General features: G+C 40.2%; 2 protein-coding genes across 2 annotated transcripts; one reads left to right on the top strand and one right to left on the bottom strand.

The window, feature by feature from the left end:
• Positions 1-10: 10 nt before the first annotated feature.
• Positions 11-10,847, bottom strand: zhx3a (zinc fingers and homeoboxes 3a). Its single transcript, XM_079483691.1, has 3 exons — positions 10,507-10,847; positions 1,911-4,953; positions 11-1,615 (listed from the first exon to the last, which is right to left on the bottom strand). Exons 2-3 carry the CDS (start codon positions 4,790-4,792, stop codon positions 1,582-1,584), a joined length of 2,916 nt encoding a protein of 971 aa, XP_079339817.1. The 5' UTR covers positions 4,793-4,953; positions 10,507-10,847; the 3' UTR covers positions 11-1,581.
• A 1,309-nt stretch (positions 10,848-12,156) lies between these two features.
• Positions 12,157-15,710, top strand: fam83d (family with sequence similarity 83 member D). The gene is made up of 4 exons (XM_079482579.1): positions 12,157-12,827; positions 13,607-13,774; positions 13,859-13,983; positions 14,194-15,710. Exons 1-4 carry the CDS (start codon positions 12,354-12,356, stop codon positions 15,131-15,133), a joined length of 1,707 nt encoding a protein of 568 aa, XP_079338705.1. The 5' UTR covers positions 12,157-12,353; the 3' UTR covers positions 15,134-15,710.
• The last annotated feature ends 857 nt before the right edge of the window (positions 15,711-16,567 follow it).

The raw sequence follows: 16,567 nt of genomic DNA on the forward strand, positions 1-16,567 counted from the left end.
TAAAGGGTTGAAGAATTTGATGTGTTCTCAGAACCGTGTGAAATAAGAACCGAATTGTGCTTTGAGAACAGACCTCAGGAAGAACTCTAAGGGGAAGCATTTAAAAAAAGGCCCAGTCTGTTTGTCTTGGAAGAAAGGGCTGTATGATGTATAAGCCAAGCTGTAGTCCTAGGCAAGATTTCATTCCTTTTGAAAAGTGCACCCGGGACCTCTCTGTGACACTAGTGTTCAAGCAAGTATTCTAATCATTTATTCCCTCGAGATAACTTCCTTTCTCTTTAAAAGACCGATACTTAAATTGGCTTTGTGTCATCCTTCTTTATGAATTGTTTGTTAATCATTTGATGTTGTGTGATGTGCGTTTTCATACAAAGCAAAGCTGCAATCGACATGTTAGTACACGCATATAAGCATAACTGAATTTGCTATACCTGCCTTGTTTCAGTCTGATCTATATCTTTTGCTTTAAGTGTGTGAAGTTAAACTGCTGTGAAATGCAAAACTCAAATTTGACATTCTCTATTTATACCAAAAGATTTTTAATGTGTAGAAAGGATAACACTCCAGTGCACTGTGTTAAGACAGATCTGCACAATGGTACTTGAAGGGAAGGTAATACTGTAAGTTCAGATATGATCTTTGTGTTAACTTTCAAAGAGAAACCACATTGAATACAAATGCAAATAATAAGGGATGAAAAGCACCTGTTATTCACTTTGGATGGTCTGAACTTAGCAGCATATAAATGATGCATAATGTATATGTGTATATATATAAATATATATATAGTAAAGTAGCCCAACGTCAGCTATAAGCACAGGGAAAATCCAGTTAGCAGAGCATGTTCCAACTGTCTATGAGAACGTAATCCTCTTGGATCGTAAGCACACCGTTTTCTACTTTCTCCACCATAAATTAACATTTCATTTTTTTTAAGCTTTCACATATAATAGTCTTGTTATGCTTATAAAAAACACCTCCAAAGATATAGCAGCAGTTCATGTTGGGTTTCTACATCCCCATTTTATACACACATCAACACGGTTGCTGAAAAGCTTGTTTGTGCAGCCAGTCATAGAAATAGGAAGGTGACGTTTAAGGCAATGTCTGGCCAATTAGTTGTGTGTGCAGACAGACACCACTAAAGCAAGTTATAGTGCATGAATTGTCGCTAACTGCTAGATGCTGTGTGGAAAAATAAGCTGTAAAGAATGTATTTGATCTGGACATAATGACGGTTAAGTTGGTTGGAACGCTCCAACGTTATGGTAAAATCCAAGGCATTGCAGAAGTGCTGATTATTTGAAATAGTAAGAAGCATCACAATATCTAACTGACATTCCTAACGTCCAGTACACACTCGATAGTGCAGTTTCAAGCATATACATTGTAGTTGCCTACATAGAATTTCCTTGTCCGTAAATCGGATCAGACACACATTTGAAGCGGCTACTCTCTGGAGTCCATTCACCATCACAAACGTTACAATCTCATCTGCTGTCATAGTTAAAGAAAACAAGAAATGTAATGTTCAGGATGAGTACGGGATCCGCTGCCTCTTGCTCTTGAGGAGTGAAATCCTCAAACTTTCAGAAGCTCTCCTCTGAGGCAGTCTCTGCAAGAAACAAAAAGACATGTAAGACAAGGCGAACAACTTCACAAGAGACTTTACGGTGCAGCACTTTGCAACGCACAATTTTCATCATTTATTCACGTTAGGACACACTGAGTAGATCTATAATTCATTACATCTAGCTCGACCAAAGCCAAAAAATATCCTTATAAATAATAATCTAAGGCAGGGACAAATATTGTATCACTCCTTGCTTTCATTAACTAACCAAACATTAGTTAATGAAAATTTACATAAAGTGGTTCCAAGATCATTGAAAGAATAGACATGAGTTTACCTCGATTGACCGTCTTGAGCTTGATGCCCCCTTAAACTCTGGTTGGCCATTGGTTGTTGATGCTCCTCATGCTTTATCTCCCAGTAATCTTCTCCTGCATTTGATTTGTCTAACGCCTCCAAAGTTTCCTTTGACATCTTATTTCTTGGCAGCGGAGGAGCTTCACAGTCCAGACTCTGAAAAATACTTTTTCGCTCTGATTGAGCATCCAGTTTGACTGTTTCAAACTCCAGAAAGTTAGCTTTGTTGTCTGGTTGATGTGTTTCGATGTAACTTTTGTCTGGTTGATGTGTTTGGATGTAACTTATATCAGATGCATGTTCTTCCACAGCCTGCCATTCTGAAGCTTCAATTTTATGGCTAGGACCACCATCGTTGACCCAGCTCTCCGATGGCCTGGTCTTTAGCTGCTTGCTGTTGTTGGTCTTGTACAACCTCTCTTCTTTGTTCAATGCTATAACATTTATCTTCACTGGGCTCCTTTTTGACTCTTCTGAACATGAGGTGCTGCATTCCCATTGGTCCGCGTCTTGTACATATTGTTGTACATGCGGCATTTCTTGTTTCTTGTTAGTGTTCTCATTCGGCAAAGTATGTAGTGCGTTAAATAGGCTGCTGTGGTCATCAGCCGTATAAAACGTTTTTGTCAGTCCTTCACCTTCTTTTTGTGTTATATTTCTGTTCGAGTGCAACCTTTCTGCATCAAAAGCCGATAGCTTAGCGTCTTTGTGTAAGGCAGGTAAGTGCTTGGGATCGTGTTCCTTGTGAGGGGATTGGACCTGAGGTGCTCCCAGAAGGTTTTTTGGAGAAGTTTGCTCTTGGGGAGCAGAAAGGGGTGGAGAGAAGTGTTGATTAAGTTCCTCCTGAATGCGTGAACTTGTTGTAGGGAGTTGGAGGGAAACATTACTTAATGATCCCGTCAAAGCAGACTGGGTGTCTGTCAAAGTACGTACAACGTATGGTTGATTTTGGACAGGCAGACCTTGAACCTGCTTTTGTTCTGGGAATGAGCTATGAATAAAGCTTTGCTTCAGAGTGCCCGATAGCTCGGGCAATAGCTTGCCTTTTCTAAGAGATGGATCAATGAGACTTCCAGGCTGGGGGAGCAGTGGCGGTATAAACTCTTCAGTTTCTATGTTGCTGCTACAGATCACACTAGTGTCACTAGTGTTGCTTTTTTTGCTGGTGTTTTCTAAAATGTTTCCATCCCTTTTAGTGCAAATAGTACTGTGGCTGGTGCTTTTATAAGTGCTTCCATTGTTATACTTGCTGGTGGTGGCAAAAGTGCTGCTGTTGCTGCTTTCTTTAGCGTTACTGGATGCTTTTTGTTGCCCATAAAAGGAAGGAGAACTGATATTAGATTTGCTGGTGGAGTTTGCGCTTCTGTCATTTACATGACAGTCGATTTTTCTGACAATGTTAGTCAGATTCATAATGCTGCCCTCACTGTAACTGCTGCTTTGGCTTTTACCAGGCAAGCAGCTAACACTTGTCTTGCTATATGTGCTGCAGCCAGTCTCACCTTTTCCAGTGTATCCGTGATTGCTAACGCTACCCCATCTGTTTGCAACGTTGCAGTTCTCAGCTAACTGAAAAGTGAACTCATTTCCAGTTTCCTTAGGGATGGGAGCATGATGGATATTTACATGTGGCGCTTGAACAACTGGCTGCTGCTGCTTAAGAGATGTGGCCTGTGTCACGTTAGGCTGACTGACTATGACCCCTCCTTTCCAACCCATAATGCTTCCCTTTGGTATCTGTTGTACGTAGCTTGAACTCAAAGATGCAGGCAGCACAGAAACACAGTGTTGGGCGATGTGGTGATGGGACTTATTTTGTGACGTTTTTGGTGCAGCTTGGAATACTGTGTTGAACATCTTTCTGCGTGTGTCTTCGATTTCTTCAGGAGACCAGCTGATCCCTTGCTTCAGCCTTTGGGCCGTGAACCAGAGTTTGATCTGCTCCTCTGGAAAGCCGGACACCACTGTTAAATAACACAGTTCGGCTTTGGTTGGGTAAGGAAACTTGCCGAAGGATGTCTTGAGAAAACTGCTCAAATCCATGGCAGGATTGTATGTGGGGATGCTACTTAGAGGGATCATGACTTTTGGGAGATCACTGTTTGATTCTGAAAATGAAGGATTGGAGTTCCACAGAGGGCCACGGTTATGCATCCCTGGTATGTTTGGGACTTTATGCATTGGGGGAGCACCGATGCCACAGATAAGTTGTGGTGATGTTGTAAGGGGTAGTGTCACTACTGACGTGCCGTTGGTTACGATTGAAAACTTGTCGTTTCTGGGCTCGGCTCTTTGTACCTCAACAGTGTGGGAGATGACAATTTTTTTGTGTCCCCCTTTGGTCATTTTCATTATGGGTGTCTTTGTAATGGATATCCCGGATTTGCCGGAATCCTCTTCCGTAAACAGGTTTTGCTCCACTGTAATTGCTCCATCTCTTTTGGCGACTTTCAGCGATACTTTCCTGTGTGCATTATGGAGTTCAGGATGTGACTTTGCATTATGTAAAGCAAGATCTTCAAACTTCAACGCTGAAACCTTGCAAGGCAAACAGTAGAAGTTTGGTTGAGCATGAAAGTCCATGTGACAGTTGTCTATGTGATTGAGAAATAGGTTCATGTCTCTGGAATCAAAGCAGCACAGATTACAGCTGTATGTTCCCCTTTTCCAGCATGAACTCTTTTCCCCTTTTGAGAAGTCGTGGAATCGTTGTGTATCCTCATCTGTGGAGATACTGAGAATGCTGTCTTCAGGTATTGTGGGTAGGAGCTCGGGTAAGCATCCTAGGATGATGTCCTCTCGCATGTGCTTGTTTTTGGATGGAATCATGGAGGGAACCGTAGATTTCCTTTTGCTGGCCATTGTGTCGGATTGTGCAGATGAGTGATGAGTCAGAAACAAATACTGGAATTGTATGGAGTTGAGGTGTCATCAGCCAGCCGTGATGAACCAGTTATCATTGAACTTTTAGCTATCAGGACTTCCCATTGCAAAAGGGAGTGCAGCGACAACTCCCTGTGAACCTACAGAAAGAAAACAAGACGTTTTGAAATGAAACAAAAAAAGATAAACAAATACCAGCTTTGCAGGTGCATCAACATTATTTTACTTACTGAAATGCTCTCTCCAACTACTGTTAAACGTTTATTACAATTATGTAACTAATATGAAGTCAAAATATTTATCTTTTCCCAGTAGTGTAGTGTATAAATCTAAATACATTCTAAAATAAAAAAGTAGCCTATATATATATATATATATATTAATGGGAAGGTGTAAATCCAATATTAAGATGCTGTTTCTTATAAATAGTTGAAATAAAAACACAATTCTCTTTGATTTGAGCATGTTTTACACATGCACACACACTCTCTTTCTTTGCCAAACATACACACTACACTTCAGAAGGCAAGGGGCCAATTAAGGACAAAGTTCATATATGGTTCACCTCTTTCCACTCGTTCTGCTTTAGTAATTATATAAATATCTTATACCAGTCGGCCGTATATTGCCTACTTTTTGTGTCTGGAACACGAAACCTTTGAGTACAGTCCTCGCTGTTTTAACATTCCTTCTCAAACTCCGACAAATAAGCACTAGATAATGATTTGTTACAGTGTGTTGTCTCCATGGAAGCATTTTCCTCTGACAGCAGATCATATAAATTAGCCTAGCTCATCTCATTTCAGCAGCTTCAATATTTCAGCTAAGTACAGGCCAGTAAATAAATCGAAGACTGTACTACTTGCTTTTTTTCCATGCATTACACATATCTAGAATGTACTGATTGAAATCTCTCCGACCTCTGTTTTGGGTTTAGCTCGAAATATTCTTGACCTTTTTCATCAGACTACAAATACATTTGGGATGAAAACAATGTGGTGTCCATGTGTATATATTTTTTCAGTGTGGCCAGCTGTCTTTTAAATAAAGGATGAAACCATTCAGGAATTAAAAACACTGCCCAAAATACACAGTGCTCCCAGACACGACCATGATGTCCTCTTTTGAAACTGACTCTTTTATTTCTCATGACGGCTGCCTTCCTGCCATAAAAAATAAATAAATAAATGAAAAATAAAACTGGGTCACTAGCATCTTCTGCTGTAATCCCGGTTCCCTGCATCCAGACGTGGGTATTTACTGTATGTTCAGCCTGCTTAGAAGTCCATAATACTCCGATTTCATCAGACTATAGATGCTAACCCCATGATATAATTCAGGTTTACTAAAAGCATAACGTTAAGAAAATGAACAGGAAAAAGATTCATAACACAAGTGTACAAACTTTAATTGTAATGGCAAAATACATTTTTGTATTATTAAATGCCTAAATAACATGCAGCACATCTTATGTACTACATGAGTTAAATACGGTGTATTTTTTTAAAATTACATAAGTTATACATTATATATACCATTTTTGTTATATACATGCAGTTCTGAATGAATGAGGACATCTGATCTTTTTTCATGCCCTCGTAACTGCAGGCAACGGTAGCACAAATCTGCTCACCACATTTTTCTTTTGGCAAACAGTATAAAAAGTACAAATATGTTAATATCTATATGACTTCACCACCCAAGCTTTAAAGCCCCACACATGCAGGAGATGAAAAAATGTTATATAAAAAACAGGTCACTTGTCAAAGAATGGGATGCTTTATCTGGCAACTGAGACATGCGATTAGACGCAGAACAAGAGGTTTCCAGACAGTGAGCTATTGAAAAGAGAACTCAGAATGAGAGGCCTCGTGTTTCAGCACCGGGGTGAACCAGTCTCACACAAAACAGTCTATCCTGCTACTGTGTGTCTCAATACTTTTGTAGCTTTAGTGGTGAAACTGGAGGCCTTTTCATCTGAGCAACCTGTGGAGTAAAGGCATGCCACGGATTTGCTTCGAAATCAGCAAAACAACGGTGACCTACATATCTCCTTCAGTCACATTTCTTTGACCTCTTTCGGTGATTAGAAACAATACTATTACATCACATTATATGCGTGACGTTTAATAAGTCTGGCGCTGTGACGGGCTGCCTATATTAAATAGTGATGCTAATTGGGTGATATTAAAGTGATGTGAGGCCAAAGGGCTGGGAATAGAGCCCTGACATGATAAAAGATGCTCTTTATTCTTCTTAATGATTAAAGGACAATTATACAGATTGAATGTGCTTTATTAAATGGCTAGAAAGTAACAGTAGATTTTAAGCATGGCCATCTTTCATAAGGTTCATGTAACAAAATGTCAAATTTGTTGCTCTGCGTGGCTAAATAAGAAAAAGGGGTTGTATTCATTTTTTTGATAAGGGGCCTAAAAAAACCAAAGTTTGATACTGTATAAATATACTTACAGTTTCAAAAATTTGATTGTTTGTATTCTTTCATGTTGCGTTACACCTCACTTATCTGTGATTTTAACACACACACACTCACAAATCATTTTCTTTTTGGTACAATCCTCCACATGCTACACTTCAGGCTGTAAGGGACCATTTTAGTATAAAGTTCATCCATAGTTCACATTTTTCCTCCTGTTCTGTTTCAACGATAAGTAAATATCTTGCCAAACTGGATGTCCCACATATGTAATCTGAAATATAGAGTTCAGTAATATTTTATTTCCCTCCACAAACGTATTGAAAAAATACGCAAGATTTGTAAAGTTATAATATGTACGGACCCAAACTTCAATTCTCCATTTTCTTGACCCTCGATTTCATCAGACTAAAATTACATTTTGAATGAAAACGATGTGGTGTCCGTGTGTATACATTTTTTCAACATGGCCAGCTGCCTTTTAAATAAAGGATAAAACCATTGAGGAACGTTGAAAAAAAGAGCACCGAAATGACTGCCCAAATACACAGTGCTCCCAGACGCACCATGACGTCCTCTTTTGCAGCTGACTCTTTTATTTCTCCGACTGGATGTCCTTTATTACGTGAGAATGAGCTGAAAAAGCCAGTAAAGATATCAATAGGTTCTTAGCATGAACATCTTTCATTAGGCTTCTTCGCAGTGCCGTTGCATGCCATGAATGTGACTTTTGTTTAAAGCCAAGAAACCGTAACGGGGGTCAGTACACACATGCTGTAATAATTACATTTTGAGTTTCGAGTTTATACGTACAAGAAAAAGCAGGTCATCATCAGAGGTTTTTCATTAACGACTGATTCTACACAATGGTGCTCCCATTTACAAGGGAAATTCAGAACCGTCAATGCCATTGAAATTTTTCCTGTATGCGTGTGCCAGTATGTAAGATGGGAATGTGACTACACGCCATGATTGTATAATGCCCTGTTTGTGAGATATATTATTGACGTGAGTGTCGGTGCGTCTGTATTAATTATGTAGTGTCTGAAACACCACCGAGGCTTCCTACAGTTCACCTTCATTATAGGATGTGACTCATTAGCAAAATGCCACCAACACTGGCACTTTTTAGAGCCTGTGTTTATGTTTAAATCCAGTCAATGAACCGAGCGAGTACTACAGAAAGCCAGGTGCCATCAAAAGTGCCCGCTCTGCCCCCTCTTACCTCGGTGACTGCTGCACGGACTCTTGGGAGGCCAGTCTGCGCTGCCACTCATGTGTTAACATTGCCATAGCAACCCCTCTCCTTTCCCTTTCCTTGCCCACAACACACAGAGGGGACTAAATCCTCTATTCTTCCCTAAAAAACACACACTTGGGGGACATTTTTGGTACCCCTCCCACCCAAAAGAGACAAAAGTCCAAATATTTTATTTGACTGCGCTATTTGTTTATGCCAATATACAAATTGGAAACAAATGAGGAGCCATCCTTTTTCGCTCTGTGGCAGATTTCTTTTGCGAACAGAGCACCCCAGAATTTTACAAAAGGCGCTATTCTGGTTTTTTTTCGGAATAACTTCTGCCTTTCTATCAAAACACAAAAAGTGTCCACCAAAAAGATTCCGGAATTTGCAAATGAAATCAGTTCTTTATACTCATGCAAAGAGGAGATAAAATGCTGATGTGCTGAGTTTGATCACCGGTGCGACACACTCATTAGATACAAAAAGAAAAATGGCGGAGCACCATGAATTGCACTGAGTCAAGTGCCAGGGCTGAGCAAATGCCAGCTCCTCCATAAAAAACCGCGCTCGAGCAGCTGAAATACTTGTATTGGCGACACTCCGGCGTTAAGCCAAAAGTTTGTCTCAAAAAAGTACTAAGGTTAATACAGGCATTTTAGAGAGATTTTGAAGGATATTCTCCCATTGCAGTTCTTATTTCCATTTGCTATTCAAATACATCAAATCACTCCTAATATTTACTAATGCGGTTACGTGAGACACAACAAAAAAGCATTTTTGTTTATACATGCACAGCAAGCTTACATAAATTTAAAAAAAAATCATTTTTGACTGATTAACAGCACAGATTAAGGACATAGTGGCTAATGTAATTTAGGAATGCTCCATTTTTGTAATTCTGCTCAGAAATCCATCACAGACAAATTCTCCTCTCTTAATTCGAGGAACGTTATATAAACCACTAGATTTTCACTAAAAATCAGCATACACACACCACGCAACTCATTGATTATTTAGTCCATTATTATTTTTTCTATAATTTTGGGGTTACACGAAAATGGCAATCTGGGGATGCAGTCACAGTACAGACAGAAATCTCCTCTTATCAAAACACCGGCGATCAGAAAAAGAACATTCTATAAACCCCAAGCACAGAGCAGACCTCCACCTAAAAAGAGATGCATACTAAACCACATTTTTGGTGCATTTTTCTCCCGTGTTTACTTGATATACGCGTGTTTTACATGACAAAAGTGTAACGTAACGTTACTTGCCAAAAAGTGATTATTATTTAAAGGGGTGTGTGGCAGAGTTCAGACGGAACACCACGAGCGCCTTATCGCTTCAAACAATGATTTATAAGGTGCGATGTGACGGGCAGAGTTACGCTTTAGAGTTAAATCTGAGTTTGAGTACATTCTGTACCCATTAACAGTTGAAAGCGCGTGCTTGCTCATATCTGCGCCAGCTTTAAATTACATGCACCTCTTATAGATTCGTCAACGTAAAGATCTCTTCCTCCATCAAGCGCCTCTATTTCCCTTTTCCTCGCCGGCTCTTAAAAACTAACAGCCCGTTTAAGGCAATCAAAGATCCCGTTTAAAGTACAAACCCGGCGCGAGGAGCGACGCATAGTAACATCGCATATGGTGTAGCGTGCGAATAATCAAATTGGAAGCAGACGAGAACGTTGGGTAACAAACTGTAAGAAACTGCTAAGTTAACCCTTTCGCTTCGTATTGAGGCACTAGTAACCTCCATCCGGCTAGACGGGAGTTTCAGCGCAGAGCGCGGCGCTACGGCTGTGCGGCGAATATTTTGACTATTACCAAAAAATGTAACTAAGCACTCCCATCTACTGTCGCCATTTTATACATAGAGGCGACTTCATGCGCCGCATTAGAGTAGAATAACACGCCACGCTTGTCTGCTACCAAAACTACTTTTGAGGACCGTCCGACTCGCCTAAATAAATCGCGTTCACTTCTTTAAAAAGTCAAAGTTCCCTACCTTTTCGTCGGGTCGGTGACTGCGAATGGAAATCCGTTATTGATACAGAAATGAATAACATTTAGGTTTTGCTCTGCTCCGGGTCTCGGGGGAACAGGAGGGGCCGAGACCTCTCCTCAGATGAACCCTGTGAACTGGCGTGAACCCGTCGGGTCACCGCGATAAGGGGCATCCACCGCTTTGTGGCACTCTGGTTATGTGCCCGGCTGACATGGGCGCTGCGAGAGTGGAGAGAAGGGAAAGAAATGTACGCCAGGCGCTCTCAAATAAGGGCACGTGATTAAAACGCGTCACCCAAACCCAAAATCCTGAACCTACCCCTCTCTGTTCTAGGACGGACTGAGCAGACACACTGGGAGTGACTCATGCGCAAATGTCTAATATAGCCATGAATATGGAGCAGCGCTTTAGGTCATTAGGTCGTATAGGGACGAGGGGAAAAATCCCGACTAGGAATGTGCTTATACCGCTAGCGAATATTTGTAACAACAATATAATTGGGACGAAACCCGACGGTTTTTTTATTAGAATGGAGCAGCATTGACTACATATTTCCACACGACCGCAGCCTATAGAAATCATTATGCAGTAACAACTCAATAGGCTACTGCTATTTTTTCTTCCATTTGATTCGCCTTTTATTTCTTTAGAATAAACCACCACACACATTAAATCTATTTACATAAAAACAAAGATAAATAGCATAGTATGTAGCACTGTGTCCGTAAACCGTTTTGTATAAGGTCATATAAGGAAACTCCAAAGGGTCATATAACGTTAAGTTGAAAGTAAATCCGAGAGTTCACACACAGCCTTCTGCTCTGCTCGCCGAACTGATAACAAAACCGATCACACGGAGTGAAACAAACACTGCCTGTCTATTTATCAACAGGTTGTGCGGTACTCTCTTTACGTGGGCACGTGAAATACGCATAAGGTTTCAAAGTCCATGTTTCTTTTTTATTTTCACAGGACGTGGTTGTGGACTTGCTATCCAGGGGCACCCCCTTTACGCCAGAGTGGCAATTACACCTACAGAGACGCACGGCTTTTTTTCTTTGACAGTAGAAGCGAAGATAAATCTGATTGGTTAACGCCAGACAACACCCACTGTCCATTACGAGACGGTTGCCATGCGGTTTTGGCTTTTCCTTCATTAAGGCCTGGCCTGAAAATTTAATTTCCCCCGTGTGAATGCGCGGTAGACATCGGTTATGTACGTGTCAGCCGAACGTCGAAAATATTGAATATAATCAAGCATCGGGTATCACTGCAATAAATGATCTTGTCGCGTTAAACCAGCTGTTGTTATTGCCCCTACATAACATCAGAGTAGAATTATGCTTTTGAGACCGATAGAACGTCATAAGCGGTCAAATCGATCTATTTTTTTATTTTATAAACAATTTGTGTTCGTAAAATTAGAGATTGTTACAGTAAACAATGCTTCGTGGTTCATTTGCGTAGGCTTAAAACTGTGGTTGGATTACGTTTTATTAGATCTTTTACATATGTATATGGCTTTTATGCATTGTGCTCTCTCTACTACGTGTGTAAATACGCTTACCTGCAATTCACCACAGCGAAGAATCACGCCGCCTCTGTTTTCCTCCAAATTCAAACTCCCGTCCAATAGGCGCAGGGCAGGTTGTCCAATGAAGTTCTTGCTTAACGGACACGTGACGTATCAAACTCGACTGGCAACAACTCGTCGACCAATGGCCGTCTGTCGGTGGGATGGGTCCTCCAAAAGTACAGGATAGACGAACTCCCTGCCTAATAGTCCTTAGGAAACTTTGAAGTGTCATACATTGTAGCAGGTGTTCACAAACATATTTAGCGTAGTAATGGCTCTTTCCCAGTGTATCGAGGACTCGCCTGGCTGGCGGACACCGAGGACAGGAGAGGATTTAAACCTGAAAGAACTTTACAACGAGAGACACCGACTCGCTCTTGAAGAGTTGGTTGCCGGTGGAGTTGAAGCCTTCATGGGTTTCCTCAAAACAGAGAGACTTCCAAACTTTCTCTCTGATGACGAGATTAGACGGATTTCGCGTGCAGCGGTTGTTCCGAAATCCGTGTCTTTGATCGGAGACGATTCTCATTTGGAGCAATCTGGCACACTGGACTGCTCATCTGTCACGTATTTCCCTGAGATCTCTGATATTGAACCTCCAGTATTAGAGATGGGGTGGCCAGCGTTCACTACGGGATCGTTCCGTGGAGTAACGCGTGCTGTTCCATACTTTCAGCCGAGTTATGGCGAGTGCATTTATAGTTGCAAAGAGGCGGCCAGGAGGATGATAAAAAATGCGAAGGAGGTACATGTTTTACTGTTACATTAACCCAGGTTGATATGAAGCAACTTATTAACTGCCTCATTATTTTATGTATACATAATATATATATATTATGTTATCTACTATTATATCTACAATCTTCTGTTACCTGTGACTCATGAAGTGCCCATCATACTTTTTTTAATTGTGGTTTTACAGTCCTAGTTTATCATTGATATGTGCAGTAAAATCATGGCAACTTCAAATGTGTCTTTTGTCCAACAAGTTCAACTATGGAAATACAAATGCTAAAAGCACCGTTTCTACTTTTTAACTATTTTATCAAATAAAACCTAATAATGATGAAATCATGAAAATGAATTTTAGTTTGGGTTTTTGTGAGGTTTAGATAGCTGTGTGAGGCCCATTCTCTAGATCAGGTGTGTGGAATGCTAAGAATTTGCTAAAGCGTCCATTGCACAAAACTGTTACCTCCAAGGTCTGAACCTGAAACGTTGGAGGTGTCACGACAGGCTCTTCACACCCTTCAATGAATAAATGGTTTAGCTGAATTTATCGCAGTTATACCTGCAGGCATCCTGGACTTGTTCCAGTTTGCATATACTTAAAGGTCAAATGTAATAAGAAATCATCAAGGTATGTAGCCAGCGGCTGTTCGGTCATGCCTGTCTAGCTTATTCATATGATTTGCAAATGTACTAATGCACGTTTTGTTTTATTTTCACAAGACCTTGCGTTCATAAATTGGAAGAATAATGATATGCTGTTTCCTGTAAGCTGGCTTTGATTTTTATGCTCAGGTGATTGCTATTGTGACTGACTGCCTGACAGACCTAGATATCTTCCAAGACTTGAAAGAGGCCTGTACACACCGCAGAATCCCTGTGTATATTTTATTAGACCAGTCTGCTGCTCCCTCATTCTTACAGATGTGTAATAACCTCAATGTACAGTTGGAAGATCTGCAGGTATTTTATTAAATAAAATATTATACTATGTTATTTTAAAAATATGTTTTCTATTTGTTTAACTGTCTTTTTTATTATCTGAAGCACATGAAAGTAAGGAGCATAACAGGCTCAACCTACTTCATGAGATCAGGTGCTCGGATCACTGGGAAGGTTCATGAGCGATTCATGTTGATTGATGGGAACAGAGTGGCTACAGGTTCATACAGGTAACACTGACCTCTTTTCTACATTTAATGAATCATTTAAATCATAGGTTGCTCCGTTAAATTGTGACACGAAAGAAACTTTTTATACAAAATAATCTAATCGTTGTAAATGTCACATAGTCAGTACACACGAATGTCTGACAACAGTTCTAACGGATTTCCATTTCTGCTAAAGTTACTATTCATTAAGTCACATTCCATTATCACCAGGTTTAACTGGACAGATGGCAAACTCAACAGCAGCAACCTTATCGAGTTATCCGGCCAGATAACTGAGAAATTTGATGAAGAGTTTCGCATCCTCTATGCCCAGTCCCTCCCGCTGCCAGCGAATACAAGAGCTCCCTCTAGTGCCAGAAACAGTGGTATATATGACCACCTTGTCCTCAAAACCCCTGGAACACCCCCCTCCCGCCTGGCACGAATAACAAAGACTCAATCAGACTGTCGGACTAGCACTCCAGCCAGACTTCAGACCCCAGAGATCCAACACCAGAATAAAGACACTCAAGATCGAGACAGAAAGAGTAACCCAGTTTCGGATACCTCCACGCTGGGAGAAGACTGGCTAGAGCACGAGCTCAGGGAGGAACTACTGTCATCCGACGATCCTGTTCATGTACCAGCGAAGAATGTTTGCAATCTTATTACTACTGAAACTCAACCAGAGCATGTGATGATCATACCCCAGGTACCCTCCTGTCATATATCTACACAGACAACCCTTCACACAGCAGACGTCGGCGTACAGACAGCTCCTCAAGGCGTGAACCCTATGTTACAAACCGTCCCCGGCAGCAATCTGATCTGCTCCGGCACTTCATCCAACTCAAGTTCTTCACAAAGAAATCCAAAAGAGGTGGAACGTCACCCACCTGTTCGCACCACAGTCCCTCGAGACGGCAACCTGAGGGAATGCGTTCAGAAGCTAACCAAAGAACGACAATACCACTACTCCTCCATTCGCTCCAAGCTGGATCACATGGTAATGCTGCTTTCTCACAAGAGGGAACTGACGGATCTCACCAACCTGACACTGAGGCCTGGCCTACACAGAGGACTTAAGGGTCAGCAGGAGGGCAGGCTGGTTCACGGTACCCTTGACAACCTAGGTATGGGGACGTGGCCGAGGTCAAGGTGTCACCAGTAAAGTTTAGGAGTGTGGCCTGGTGTGGTGGTGTAAGTGTCCACCTTGCTAAGTTTTAGTAATGCACTTTTAAGGAAAATGCAAATCTTAATGCAGTTGTTTATGAGGAAATATGTGGAAAGAGGAAATAATAGAGAAATAAATATTTTAAATGTAACATGATACTGTTAGAAAAATCAAATGTGCATACCATACTGATTGTTATTTTTCTTATTTTAAACTCATTGTATTAGAGTAAAGGTAGAAGTAAATGCTCAGCATGGAAAAAATACTGTCATAAAATCAAAATACTTTTCTTTTGGGTGATATTTATGATTGAGATCTAATTTTACAGTGTGCTTTAGTACCTGTTTATCCACTTTTGACTTTTATGTTGATGTTTTTCTAGCTCATTTTTGTTCATATAAAAATATTAAAAACAATCATCTGTAGTTGTGTGGTTCATGGCTTAAGTTTTTTTTAATGCTTAATGTTTGAATGTAAATTTTGACCAGAGATGCTGACATTAGGACAAAAAGTCGGTCATTGTAATACATTTCAAATATACATTTTCAGATTGCATTTTCATAAACATGAATGTAATGTAAATAGAAATCAAATTATGCCAATTTAGTTCTTTTTAGAGTCTTACAATAAAAGGAAACGGTAATCTTGCATAAACAAATTCCATCTCTAATGACCCAATGTAACACAATTATACAAACAAATAATGACACTGTAAAAACAATTTTACGTTTTTTTACTATTTTATCTTACAGAATTTTCACGTGTTTTTGAAATGCTTTAAAAATAGACTGTTAATTGTAAATGTCCAGTGAAAAAACATGGAAATCATATACATTTCACTATACGTAGGCTAAATGTTATTTTACGTTATTTCCTGACGCCCCTGCTGTCGATATATGACCGTTTTATCTTTTTTACAGTGTATCAATAACATCGCTCGAATTTTAGATCAACGGAGTTCGAGTGGTTCGCAAATGCAAATTCTGTAAATTCTGTTCACCTGTCGCAACAGAAGAGGGCGCTATCAACATTCAGTTCATTGATTCGAGGTCTTGGATAACAGTTGGGAATATGATACAAGAAAATCTAATTTGAGACTCGTTTTGCAAGGCAGTCATAAGAATGGTTTAATAATCCTGAAGCAGTAAATAGAGAGTCAAATGTGTTTGGAATTAGCAAAACATATTCTACATAAAATTCAAGCAATGAAAGCATAAATAAATATTCAAAGCAATTAACATTCAGATGTTATTAAACACCTTGAATTAGCATATTTTCAAAAGCCACCCGAGGTTTACTATTAATAGCTTGAATACACAGAACATAAAGTGACTGTTGACTGTTAATTATTTATCTTGTTTTCATAAGTGGTTTGAGGCCTGGCCTCCCCCACAGGTACAGTTCAATGATCGCCGTCTTAATCACTCCTCT

This window comes from Barbatula barbatula, assembly GCF_947034865.1.
Source record: "Barbatula barbatula genome assembly, chromosome: 20".
Taxonomy (NCBI): Eukaryota; Metazoa; Chordata; class Actinopteri; order Cypriniformes; family Nemacheilidae; genus Barbatula; species Barbatula barbatula.